General features: G+C 47.4%; 1 protein-coding gene across 10 annotated transcripts in view; it reads left to right on the plus strand.

The window, feature by feature from the left end:
• PPP1R12B (protein phosphatase 1 regulatory subunit 12B) overlaps positions 1–13,328 on the plus strand; it is a 204,967-nt gene that overhangs the window by 75,002 nt on the left and 116,637 nt on the right. For 6 of the 10 annotated variants that reach the window (XR_009506602.1, XM_059943491.1, XM_059943495.1 and 3 more), the window contains 4 exons: positions 2,786–2,986; positions 3,964–4,046; positions 5,029–5,154; positions 10,876–11,058. Coding sequence is in view for 9 of the 10 variants with exons in the window: in XM_059943491.1 (XP_059799474.1) it covers positions 2,786–2,986; positions 3,964–4,046; positions 5,029–5,154; positions 10,876–11,058 (593 nt within the window). In the remaining variant the exon portion in view is untranslated. Of the gene's footprint in view, positions 1–2,785; positions 2,987–3,963; positions 4,047–5,028; positions 5,155–5,665; positions 5,707–7,518; positions 7,696–10,875; positions 11,059–13,328 lie in introns of those variants that run through there. The other 4 variants (XM_059943535.1, XM_059943523.1, XM_059943504.1 and 1 more) reach the window with 4 other exon arrangements.

Below are 13,328 nucleotides of genomic sequence, written 5' to 3' on the forward strand. Positions count from 1 at the left end.
TTTCTTTTCAGATTTTTTTTTCCTTTATAGGTTATTACAAAATAGTAGAGTTCCCTGTGCTATACAGTAGGTCCATGTTTTTTATCTATTTTTGTATATAGTAGTGTGTATATGTTAATCCCAAACTCCTAATTTATCCCTCCCCCCTTCCCCTTTGGTAACCATAAGTTTGTTTTCTATGTCTGTGAGTCTATTTCTGTTTCCTAAATAAGCTCATTTGTATCCTTTCTTTTAGATTCCACATATGAGTGATATCATATGATATTTATCTTTCTCTGTCTGACTTAACTTCACTTAGTATGATAATCTCTAGGTCCATCCATGTTGCTGCAAATGGCATGATTTCACTCTTTTTTATGGCTGAGTAATACTCTATTGTATATATGTACCACATCTTTATATTCCTGCCTTAGTCAGCTCAGCTGCCATAACAAAATACCACAAACAGGGTGGCTTTAATAGAAATTTATGTCTCACAGTCTGGAGGCCGGAAGTCCAAGATCAAGGTGCTGGCAGGTTCAGTTCATGGTGAGGGCTCTCTTCCTGGCTCTCAGACAACCACCTGGTCTCCAAGTATAATCACACTGGGGGTTAGGGCTTCAGTATATGGATTTGGAGGAGTGGACACAATGTTTGTGTCCATGACTTTGCCCACAGTATATTTAAAAAAACTATAGGGCTTCCCTGGTGGCGCAGTGGTTGAGAATCTGCCTGCCAATGCAGGGGACACGGGTTCGAGCCCTGGTCTGGGAAGATCCCACATGCCGCGGAGCAGCTGGGCCCGTGAGCCACAACTACTGAACCTGCGCGTCTGGAGCCTGTGCTCCGCAACAAGAGAGGCCGCGATAGTGAGAGGCCTGCGCACCGCGATGAAGAGTGGCCCCCGCTTGCCGCAACTAGAGAAAGCCCTCGCACAGAAACGAATACCCAATACAGCCAAAAATTTTTTAAAAAAATTAATTAATAAAAAAAAATAAAACTATAAAGCCATCACCAAACAAATTTGGCTACAGTGTGTTTAGATGACACAGGCCCTAGTAACCTGGGACCAAGGAAATGTTGTCAGTTGCCTATTTTCTTCGTATCTGAAGTTGAGGTGAGCGTATGTGAAGCTCAGATCGGGCTGGGAAGATAGCCAGCGTCCAGCCTTGATTGTTCTGATGGCTGCTCTTCTTTTATTACTTCTCGTGTTACATTTTACTTTCCTGAGTTAAGTCTTTACAGTCGATGATGAGTAGAGAGCAGAGGTTGAAAGCACTTGTTGAAATACATGAGTGCCCCCTGCCGCCTCCCCAGGCCGCTCAGAAGCTGCGGGCTCCTCGCTGGCGATGACGCCGCCCCACAGCGTGGGGGCTTGATGTTGAGGAGAATTGGCCCGAGCTCTTTGGAGTGCAGCTCTTGGAAAGCTCTGTGCTTCTGCACATGTTAACTTACTGATCTTCTTAGAGCCTCGTGAACGTGCAGGTGGGATTCTGGTGTCCTTGTGGAAACGAGGAAGTAGAGGCTCAGCTGCGCGTTGGTTTCTGGGAGCGTCCAGCCTCTTAGTCCTGCACGCTCCCCTTGCTTCTGCGCGTGACTAAATCGCCTGCTTTTTTAAGAGGAAAAGTACTAAATTAAAAAAGATACAAACGCACACCCATACTTATTCCACTTTGCTAAAAGAATGCTGGGAAAGACATTTTTTCCCCTCAGAACCAGGGTGGCTTACAAAGAGCCGACAGGATTGATTCTCTGAAGCTGGAAGGAGTATGTAAATATATCCGTTCAGATGATCGGGTAAAAGAAAAATCTAAGCATGGTTTTACATTTCTATTGCGTTTTCACTATGCCAGGCGGTAGAGGTGGCCTGGTTCTGGAGAAAGACCGACGCTTCTAGCAGCGCCCCCCACGGCCCAGGAAGAGGCCTACGGCTGATGGTCTGTAGACCAGATGTGCCCCAGCCTGGTCTTCAGGCTGACACTAGTCTGTGATGTTTTCTGTGGTTTATAGCAAGATGAGATGGTTAAGGACAATGTAAGCTTTCCATGAAGCTTTCTTTTCTAATGTTAAAATTACTTCTCTCTCTTTTTTTTTTAATGAAATGATGGTACCGGAAATGGTAATCCATTTCTGAAAGCTGTTCTCCTGGCAAAATTTAAAAACTGGCAACTCTGTGACTTGTACAATTTTTTTTTTCCTTTTTAATTTTGCTGCTCGCTGAAATCTGAAATGCTTAGAACTGCTGCCCTCGATCAGATAAACCATTGTCTTGAAATAAGCAGTCAGAATTTGAGTGGAGTGGCCTTTAGCATCTGTGTGCGTGTTACCTTCCACCAGCTTACCGCAGTCCCATCACAGGACCTTGAAACACAGCGACACCTGGCCCGCCCTGTGTTTTCCAGTGTCCACGTGGTATAAGAGGGGTAAGCTCTTTGCCAGGGTTACAGATGGGCATGTTGAGGCCTGGAGAGGGTTACAGATGGGCATGTTGAGGCCTGGAGAGGTGAGGTGTCCTGTCCCCAGGCACTCAGCGGACAGGAGAGGGCGTGTCACCAGGCCTGGGTCAGCACTCAGCCCGCTGTTGTATTCCTCAGAGCAGCTCTGTCAGGTGGGAGCCTCTTAGGCTGTCTCTGGCCCAGCAGAAAGGGAGCCCTGCCAGGGCCTGGCGGCTGCCAGGTGGGACAGGGCCGCGGCGCCTGGCCTGCCGCGTGCTTCTCCCTGCTCCGCCCCACATCGCCCCACGGAGCTCAGCTGGGGGTGGAAAGAACCATCAGGACCTTTCTTTCCTTTGCTTCGTCCCTCGTAGTTCTCCGGCCTTTTCAACAAGCCGGAAGAGCCCAGAGATGAGTCTCCGTCTTCGTGGAGGCTGGGCCTCAGGAAGACCGGCAGCCAGGACGTGCTGAGCGAGGCGGCCAGGTCCAGGGAGGCCCTGCGGGACCGGGGCGCGTCCATCCACCGCTCGGCCTCCAGCCCCCGCATCTCCGCTGTGCTGGACAACAGAGAAAAGGTGCAGTTTCCTTCCGTGACAGTTCAACCTCGGGAACAAAGGAAAACATTCTTTAGTCCCTAATTTGATTTTGGAAGTACAGAGTCTTTAAAAGGAGACAGGCATGTTGATTAATCGTGTAGCTATTTGCTTGCTATTATTTGCTTGGCCAAGAAAGAAAGAAACCCCTTTTCCTTTTGGCATATACCCTCTGTTCATTCTTCCTTACCCTCCTTACTTAGGGCAAAAAAGTGAGTCAGAAGCGTGAAGATTTGGATATGGCCTAAAAGGTTCCTCTGAACCAATAACAGTAATTTATTCTTTTTATGTTTAGAAGCAGAGTTCCTTGGTTGGGCATTCAATCCTAATGAGGCTCAGGCAGAGTAGCACTTAGAAAAAAAAATTTTAGTGTCTCATTTTTTCATTAATTGATGTATGATCCGGCTACCTTCTCATCTACTGTTCATCCAGAAGGAGCACGTTTCTGTGTCTTCACTCTGGTTCCAGAGTTCACAGGGCTCGCTTGGTGCACCTCTCTGGGGCTGGGTCTCCTTTAACCACAGACCCCTCGCTCGGTGCTGGGTTTCCGGAGACACTCGGGCCCGAGGTGTGTTGGCTGGATTAGCTCTGGGGCCCATTTGTACCTGAGGCTGCATTTGGAGGAAAAGAACTTCAGAGTGCAGTTGCTGTCTGTGGCTTTTCAAAAGCTCCCTGTCTCTGTAGGGCTGCTGCTTGGTGTAATTTGTGCTGCTCTTTCCTGTTTGATGGTCCTGGCTTTTCCCATGAGAATTATTTCCCTACATATTGGTTTTTAATGGAGGAGAGCTGGGAATGAGCCTTTGAATGCTGACCTTTTTTAATACCACTCAAACTGGAATTGGTATTGAATCTGGAAATAAGATTATATAGGTATATTAAGTTCTGCTTTTTTACCCAAAATGTTTTACACTGTGTCAGTACTGTGCCTTCCCTGTGCGTTCCTTGTTTTGATTTTACAGGAGAGAGAAAACAGAAGCTATCTCAGTTCACTGGGGCCGCGGAGGCTCAGCAGCGCCGGCGACCTGGAGGAGAAGGAGAACAGGTACTCCGCACACGGGGGCCCTGCGGCCGTCCTCCCGCTCAGGACCCCTAGCCCTCAACCCGCGCTTTGCCGCTGCTTCGCCCTCCAGGTCGACCCTCCCGTGTGGGTTCGCTTTAGTCCACGGCTGGCTCTGTGCCTGTGGGGTCTGTGTCCACTGGAGTCTCAGGTGCTCCTCGTGCCCAGGACAGGGCCTGTCCCCTGGTGAACACTAAAAATGTGGTTATTTAATTGAATTGATCAACTTCTAATTTGTAAGTAAAGTCTTCCTCATCAGTTAAAACGGATATGGGAATGTTGAGGTGTCGCTGCATCTCAGAGCAGAGCCTGGGCTAGAGCCTTGCTTCTCAGGGTGCGGTCCTCCACCCAGCAGCACTGGGGCCACTGGAAGCCCGTCAGAAATGCGGAGTCTCAGTCCCACCCAGACCTGCTGAAGTAGATGGGCACTTGCACAAATCCCCTCGGTGGCTGAAAGGCACGTGAAAGCTTGGGAAGGACTGCCCTGGGGGACCTCCCCGGGTTGCCAGCTGTGGTTAGGAAGAGGTGCCAGGGCCGCTCCTGGGCGTCGCTCCGTGTAGGAAGCTGAGGAGGCGCCTTCACCTGCGGCGCACGTTCTCTCTGCCTCCCCCGCCCCTCCTCTGCGTGCTTTGAGCGACCCACACCGGGCTGACCTGCCAGGCTTTCTAACTGAGGAACAAAGTGGCCTCTCCTTACGAAAGGGCTCTAGATCCTCACCATGAGGACTTGGTACCTACTGAGATGGGTTGGCTTTGAAGTTGCTAAAAGGAAGCAGACGGGAAGCCTTAACCAGTCCCCCGTCTGTGCGGGGAGACAGGTGTACGAACACCTATCTCTGGAAAAGGGTCCCGTTGCTGTCTCTGCAGCCACATGCGCTCTGCCTGTCCGGCCCCCCTCCCAGTTTATGCCGTGCCCTGGACAGAGGGCAGGGCCAGTGTTTTGTTTTGTGTCCGTCCTGCGTCCACAGAGAGTCGGCTGCTCACCTGGTGCGGAGCGGCCCCCCTGCCCGCCAGCTGTGGAGGGACGCAGCGGAGGGGAACGAATCTCTGCAGACGGCCGCTCCTTCCACCTACGTGACAACCTACCTGAAGAGGTACCAGGCTCCAGGGCTGGGCGGTGGTTTCCTTCACTCTGGCCACGGGCAGATGGGCAGTAACTTGCATGCCTGTTTACACCCAGTTAGCACCACGAAAACGAATCAAGAATGAATTGCTTTTACATTTCTTGGGAGTAACATCTTAAGTAATTTTAAATCAAAGTTAATTTCTTTCCCTAACTGAATCAGAGTAAGCTAATTCCACATTCTCCCCACAGCCAGATCTGAATATATACTCCATCCTTTCAGTCCTGTAAAATCTTCAACCCGATAGGACTTCGAGTAGACTCTGCGCAGGGCTGAATTTAAATCTCACCCTTGCCCTCACCCAGCTCTCCTTCCTCATCTCAAGTCACGCTTTGGGGGGAGGCAGGGAGGGACCTGAAGGGTGTAGCGGGGGCAGGATGGGGACAGATGTTAATTGCATTAAAAAAAATTTCATATTGAAGCCTGTTAATTTAGGGACTTGAGTTTTGTTTTTTTTTTTTATGACTTTAATGGCCCTCAGATCCATCAAGATATGAAACTCGCAAGTTTGGTGCAGAGAAGGTACCTGGGTTTCCTTCCCCTTTTCTCATCTGTATACCCCTTTCTGCAGTTATCTTCTTTGCCATGTACCAGCCAGCAAGCAAAGCACCTTTGCCAGAGCCATTAAGCTATAAGACACACTTAATTAATATTTCCACTTGAACTTTGCTGCTGATGTGGAGGAATCTGATTCTCATTGCTTCCTCTGAATTCTTTCTTCACTTGTACTCTCTTAACCAAACCCCTCCAACTGCCTTGTCATGCCACAGCCTTCATCAGTAGGTTTTTAGGTGATTCTTGGCTACCCTAGACACAGGCTTTGGCCACAGACTGTGTGTTTGGGATCAAAACCTATTTTCGCTTGATAGGAATAATCTCGTCAACCAGTTAATGTCGGAATGTGGGGACTGTGCCATAAATCAAACAGCCACTGTCACCTTTTAACGCCCTTCAGTTCTGCAGATACGTCCTGTAAGAGAGGGCTCAACTTTGAAAGTGAGCAAGTACAATTCATTGATGTCACTGAAGCTTCGTCCTACGGCCTCCGTGTTTTTGGCTTTAATGAGGCTGTTGCCTGTTTGTCTTTGAGGGTGAGGCCTTAGTCTGAATAGATAACTTATTACTCCTTATAGCTGGATCCAAGACCAAGAAAACTTCTCTAAGAAAAGAATGTTCTAGAACTTAGGAAAGATGAAGGTGCCATCTTCATCTTCATCTTTAATGTTCAAGCCTGGTGTTATTTTGTGGTAGGGTTGGTGGCCTTCTGGATCCAAGTCATCAGCAGATGGATGGAGTGGGTAGTATTTGGTTTCATAGATGTCGTTTGGCATAATCATGGTGAACAGAGGAGAGGGGACACTGCTCTTTAGGGTGAGAAGCATGCTTAATTAGGTGAGCATGTTTGAGAAAATATCTACAGCTTGCTCTATACCTTGGACTTCCAAAGCTTTTCTTCTGTAATCCTAAAGCACTTTTTTATTTTACAAATCTTATTTTATGATCTTTCACAAGGAACGAATCATACACAATCACTGTTTCAAACAGAAAGTGTGAATAGATATTTGTCATTCTTGGACTATGCCAAACCTCAGATACTTTCCATTTTCAGTTTCCTTCTTATTTTTTAGGCAGAAATTCCTTTTATAACAGCCCAGTAAAATGCATCTTTTGTCGAAGAACTCTTCCTGGCTTTTTTGGGTCACCCCTGCCTCAAGTGTTTCATTACTATTATAGTCAAGAAGTTTTTTAAAAAATTCTAATCCAAATAATTTTTTGCCGCAGTTGAGATGGTTCCTACCTGTCTTCAGCTGAGACAGGGGAAAGCTGTCCTCTGTTGCCTGTACAGTATTACTTGCCAGACCTAAACCTTTAAATCCTCCCAAGGCGTTTTGGCCTCTGTCCTCTTCTCCACTCTTTAATCCTGAGTCTCTGCTCCAAACGCTCTGCAGGTTCTCGGGCTCACTTTAGCTTTGGCAGTGTTGCTTCTGTCTCAGGGAAGCAGCTGGGGTTGCATGACTGTGTCGGGGGTGTTGGGGTCCCTTTTTCTGGTACCAAAGCCTCTGTCCCCCCCCAGCCCCACTCCACGCGCACACTCCGCTCCCTCCTGTTGCTCTTCATCTCTCCTCCTCCCCGCGCCTTCCCTCTGTGGGGTGATGGACGGAGGCCTGCTTGCTGCCGGGCCCGGCTCGAGCCGGGCTGGGCCCCTCCACTTCCCAGCTGTCGTGCCCTCTCTCCATCCACCTTCCTTTAAGCGCGTGGTCTGGGTGGGGCGGCGTTGCTGGGCGGGTGGCGAGCAGCGTGTCCTGAAGGAAGTGACCGTGTGCTGTTTTGCAGTGCGTCCTGTGGTGGACGTAGTGGCCCCTCAAGTCCCTACCTCTCAGCCAATCGCAACCCACCTCCTGCCGCCTCACTCATTACCATTGGTTCCTCCAGCTCTGGGGCGGCAGGTGGCAGCCCGCCGCCTGCGCCCCGCGCCACTCAGTGCAGACACTGCTGCATCTGTGCACCACGCAGGTAAGGCTGCTGGGGGCCGCTGGAGTCACGTCTGCAGGCTCCAGTCTGGAGACTCCGGACTCCTGGAGCGTGTCCCCGAGTCAGCGAGGACGCTTTTGCCCTGACCTGTGTCGGCCAGGCAGCAGCTGCTCGTCAGGCAACCGTAGGGCGTGCTTAGGCCTTGCCTCCCAGTAGCTCTCGCAGCTGGGTTACAGTGTAAGGGCCCTGCTATCGTGCTAAATCGCGTGTTACAAACAGCCCACACGTCATTTATACTGATTTCCCAGGAAGTATCAGGAGGGATCTCTTCTGTTCACTCTTTTTGGAAGATGGCATTCAACCCAAATCGAAAGGAACGCTAATTCTTGTCCCAGAAGCCTCCTACAGCCCCCTTCTGAGAGTTTCCAGCAGTGAGTGTTTTGCGGCACCCGTTGTGGGAAGCAGGAGATGTGTGTTTGTCTCCACTCTGTTGCCGGCTGATATCTTCTTGGTTTCTAGCTCATCCAACGGGTGGCACGGGCAGAGTGTCGTGTGAACCTGGAGCAGAACTTCAGCTGTGCTTGTAACTATGGCGTGAATGTGGTCAGAGACCTTTTCCTTTGGGTGCAGCATAGGTGCTCCTCCACTGGGTCTTGTTTCTACAGCTGACACAAAGAAAATGAAAAATGTCATCGAGGCCAGTGTTGCAGCAAGGACACGGCTGGTGGTGGTGCCCGACTGGTGCCCGACTGGTCGCTGGGTTTCTTTTCCTGACAAAAGTGGTGCTCATTTGTTTGGCCAGGTGGGGTGGCTTATGATGGACCGCTTCTAATAATACTGTATGATTATTTATACATTTACTAGGCCCCATAACAATCCATTTGCACAGGCATGGTAAACGTTATCCCCACAGATGGAGACACTGAAGCACAGAGGGGCTACTGATTAATTCAGAACGAGGCCTGGGGAAGAATGGTAATGGCCACCCTTCGTTGAACCCCAGCGTGTGCCAGGCATGGGGCTCGTACCGTACAGAATTACATCAGGACTTGCTTTACTCACACATAACAGCGTATCCAAATAATACTGACTAGGTTTATTTTAAAGGTTTATTTTTTTTCTCTCAGTTAAGACAGTCCAGAAATAGGTAGGGCTGGCACGTAGCTCCAGAGCCACCAAAGGGTCTGTGTTCCTTCTGTCTTTCAGCTTCACAGTGTTTAGATCGTGGCTTCCATTTCCATGGGTTGCCTAATGGTCCAAAATAGCTGCTAGAGTTCTAGCCATCATGGCTGTATTCTAGGCAGGGAGGAGGAGGAAAGGGGGAAGTATGCGAAGAGGGAATGCCTCTGAACAGAGAATTTCCCCAAACGCACTGATCTTCTGCTCGTGTCTCCCTGGCCACCTCTAGCAGCCAGGGAGGCTTTGAAAAGTGTAGATTTTTAGCTAGGCACATTGATGCCCTGAATAGTAGGGTCCTGTTAGTAAGGAGGGAAAGGAGCCATGAACATGGGTGAGGCAGCTGGCTGCGTTACATATAGCCCTAAAGAGCCCTCCAGTGTATGGAACTTACCCTCATTTTATGGATGAGGAAGCTGAGACCAAAAATGTAATGATCTGCCCGAGGTCACTCGGCCAGGAAGGAACAGCCAAGGCAGGATTGGAGCCTAGATTTGTGCGTTTTGGGGCTCTTTTCTTTTTCACTATTTTCTTTCCACTGAGTTTATCTTTTATTGTGGGCACTATACTGAGTGTTCCACAGACATTATTTGATTTAAATCATCACAAGATCCCTGCACTTCAAGGCAGCGTTATCCCCATTGTACAGGGGAGAGATCGGAGAGGTTACACTCAGCCCCAGGTGGTTCCAGAGCCTCTGATCCCTGCTCTGGAGCTTTTTCTGTTCTGATCCTAACAACCTACTTGTAAAATTATAGATTTCAAAATAATAGTAAGAATCCTATTCTGTAATTTGACAAATAAAATCCTTGGCATTTCTCCAGCATAAGACATTGCAGAGACCGAAGCATGTTATTAAGCTAGAAAGAATTCCATGTAAGGTTTCGATAAGTGTAATTATTTTATAGCTTTGTTCCTGGCTGATTTCATTAGTGCTTCCTATAGGCTCATACATCTTGTAAGTCTGAGGAATTATTTGCCTTCATTTTTTAAATTAAAAAATAAATGTAAAATTTCACCTTTTTTCTGAGCTATTAATTGCTTCTGGAGAAGTGGCTTGTATTTTTTAGATGCCACTTCAAAACTGTTCTCATTTTATACTGGCATCTAGGTACCATATTTCGGTTTTTATGATCTGATTAATTCTTTCAAGCTTATTATAATAATGTGATTATTTGAAAATGAGCTTATAGCTACTTATAAGCATTCTGGTAATTGTAAGTAGGTGAAAAAACCAGATTTTTAGCATTCATTATTTTCATTTCTTTCCCCATCTCTGTGAGTATCAATTTTGGATCTCTGTTACCCCAGCAACAAGCTGTGACATCACAAATGATAGCTTTTTGGGTGGAAAGCCAATGGTTGATCTCAACTCTTTGTTAAGAAACAAAGGTCTTGTTTTCATGTAAATGAATGTAATTGTACAGCTTGCTGTTGGAAAGTCTGTAGTTAAGGTTGCATGTAGAATCCTGTTAGTTTTGGTTTCAGTCTCTCCTGTCTGCAGTTATGAATACGGACCATCAGGCATTTGGTTCCGTGGAAAGAGAGCAGTTGCTAAGCTAGGTGAGGTTGCTGAGTGTCTGTCGAGTGTGTCTGGGTGATCCAGGAAGACGGCCGTCCGCTGTGAGGCCACCGCAGGCACTCACTGCCCGGGACTGAAGGGCAGTGACGTGATCGTAAGTGACTTCAGTGTCTGTTATGTGTGTGTGGAGACCAGATGGTGCTCAGGACTCATTCAGAGCTCTCTCGCATGTGTCACTATCTTGCCTTGTGCCATAGCTAATCAAAAAAAAATTTTTTTCTAATCTCAAGTAAAAAATATTTTCCGTAAAACATAACTGCTTGGGCAGAAGATATCAGACGGAAAGCGTAATCACTGTTCTAAGATTTAAGAGCTCAGAATTAAGAAAGCAGACCAACCACAGACAAATTCTGAGCAAGAAGATTCTCTGGGTAAACCCACCTCGAAGCTCTGTCTCTGCCACTGCGTTGACGTGTGCGTGCCTGACCGCTCTCTTTCTGCTTGTGTCCTTTTGATTTCAGGCCTCCTCACAAATCCCAGGCTGACTCCACAGCGGAGAGAACAGTAGACAGTGTGTCTTGCGGCACCCCGCTCTGTGTGATCACGAATCGTGCCCCACCTAGCACTGCCAATGGGGTCACAGCTGCCGCTCTGCTCTCCACTCCTGGGACAGACTCCTCTGTGGAAGCCAGGGAGAGGAGGAGGTGGGTCACGACTGATGTCACTTGTGGGGCTCTGCTCTGAGGGAGTAGGTAGAGGGGTGGGCGGGAAGTGTTTCCCCCAATCGCACACACTTCTGTGAAAACGGGTCTTCATGTTACAGCTTGGGTTTTCTATTTTGCCTCTGGGAGATTTTTGGTGGAGATCTTAATTCTTTCTGATTAGTTAACATAGGTACTTCTTCTGTTATGGATCTAGGCATTTCTTCTTTCTGTTTGTCTTACGAGAGAGATCACCGTCAGGCACTATTTCCCCCTTTTGTGATGGAGCACCTGAGCAGAGAGAAGCATCTTTGGTTTTGCTCTGGGTGGTCCACGATGACTTCTGGCAGCAAAGAAAAGCAGTGGTATGATAAAAGGCTCAGAGAAACAGAGCTAGGATGTACAGTTTTGATTAATTTGAGAAGAATACCAGAAAAGGAAGTGGATGGCACATGATGATACTGTAGAGGGACGGTGGCCAACTGTTCTGCAGGCTCCTTGGAGGGATGGTGGGAGCAGCTGTGAGCTGACCTCAGAGAGATCTAAGGCAGAAGCTAAGAGAACCTTCTGAGCATCAGGATTAAGAGACCATGGAAGGTGTGACCAAGGAGAACAGGCCATTTTCTTCCACTAGAAGAAGTGGTAAAAATAGAATGCATTCCATTTGGGAGTTTCAGATCTACATAAAGACTGAAGCCATAATTATCCCTTTTTTAAGACTAGAAAAAGAGGTCAAATCTTATACCAAAATTTAGATTTCACTTTGACTTCATTTTATTTTGAATATCCAAAGGAAGGAGGTGTTATATTTCTGAGTGTGTCTATATGTGTAACAAGTCAGAGTGTCTTTTCATCTACAAGGTACAATGAGTTAAACTTTTTAGACGTTCGTTTATTATAAAGATAGCTCTAAGACATGCATTTTGAGAAGAAATAGAAGGAAGATATTAAGTTGAAAAATAGTGTTTTTCTTCCTTTCCTCCCTTTCTTTTTTCATTTCTTTACGTAAAACTTGAAGAAATTCCATTTTCTGGGCTAACAGATTGTAGAGCTAACAGTCGTCATCTTTTAATAGGCTTCCAGCCAGGAAAGTTTTAATAAATCAATCTTCAATATTTAATGTCTATGTATTTCATAGCTCAGACGTTACTTAGATACTGTTAGTTTCATCTAGAAACTAAATGCAAAAGCAGTCTTTCATTAGCTGGGGAAAAAACTCTCTTTAAAAACTCCTTCTGAGCTGAGACAAGTGAAATGAGTTAAATTCATCATTAAGATCATGGTCCCTGGAAGGATGCGTAAACCAGGTTCTTTATCAAACTGCATTATTAAATATTTGGTTGCATGAACCATTATTTAGAGAAATCTGGAGAAACAATTACTGTCTTCTGGGAATTTTATAACCTGTGTGATCAATGACCTGCTACAGATTGTGATTTTTGTTTTAGAAGTTCTATTCAAGCCACAAATATTTATTGAGTACCAGCCGTGTGCCACATGTTTTATAGAACTAGGATGTATTTCCTCAAGGAGCAGCAAATGTAAGAATAAAAGAATTAGGTCAAGATATTAATGAATTGTAATATGAATGTGGTATATCAAGATGAGAGCATTTTAGGGATGGCACAAAATAGGGATAGATATTTGTTAGATAAATAATTACTAGATAATAAAATAAATATATAGCTGGCACAAGATAAATAGCTGGGAGAGTATTCGATAAAGAGCTGTTGGACTCAGTCACTCGATCTGCAGCAGCGTTTATTCCTCCCAGAGTTTTCTGAGCACCTGCTGCTGCCAAGCACCGTGACAAGCGCAGACCGAACAGCCGTGAGCTGACGAGTATGGTCTGAGCCCCCGCGAGGTGTATACGCTAGGGAAGAGGAACGACGGTAATTACACTTGTGATAGATGCTGTGCCTGGTGCCTTACAGAAGATCCGCCTACCGTAGACTCGCCTTCTCTGGGGGGATCAGAGAAAGTCACTCTCAGGGTGTGATGCCCGAGTGAGAACTGCAGGGCAAATAACAGCCAGGGGAGGGGCAGGGGCGGGTGTTCCAGGCAGAGCAGGCAGCCACCGCAGACACCGAGCGGAGGATGGTGCTCGATCCTTCGGAGGAGCCGGAAGGAGACGTGGCAGCTGGAGTGCAGAGAGTGAGGGACAGAGCCGTCTGCGGTGAGGCCCGCGGCGCAGGCAGGGCTCCGTGATGCAGTCTCACCCCCAGCGAGGAGGTTGTGGGTTTATGTGCCGAGAACCATGGTGAGCCACTGGA

Source organism: Balaenoptera ricei, chromosome 1, assembly GCF_028023285.1.
Source record: "Balaenoptera ricei isolate mBalRic1 chromosome 1, mBalRic1.hap2, whole genome shotgun sequence".
In the NCBI taxonomy this organism is placed as follows: domain Eukaryota; kingdom Metazoa; phylum Chordata; class Mammalia; order Artiodactyla; family Balaenopteridae; genus Balaenoptera; species Balaenoptera ricei.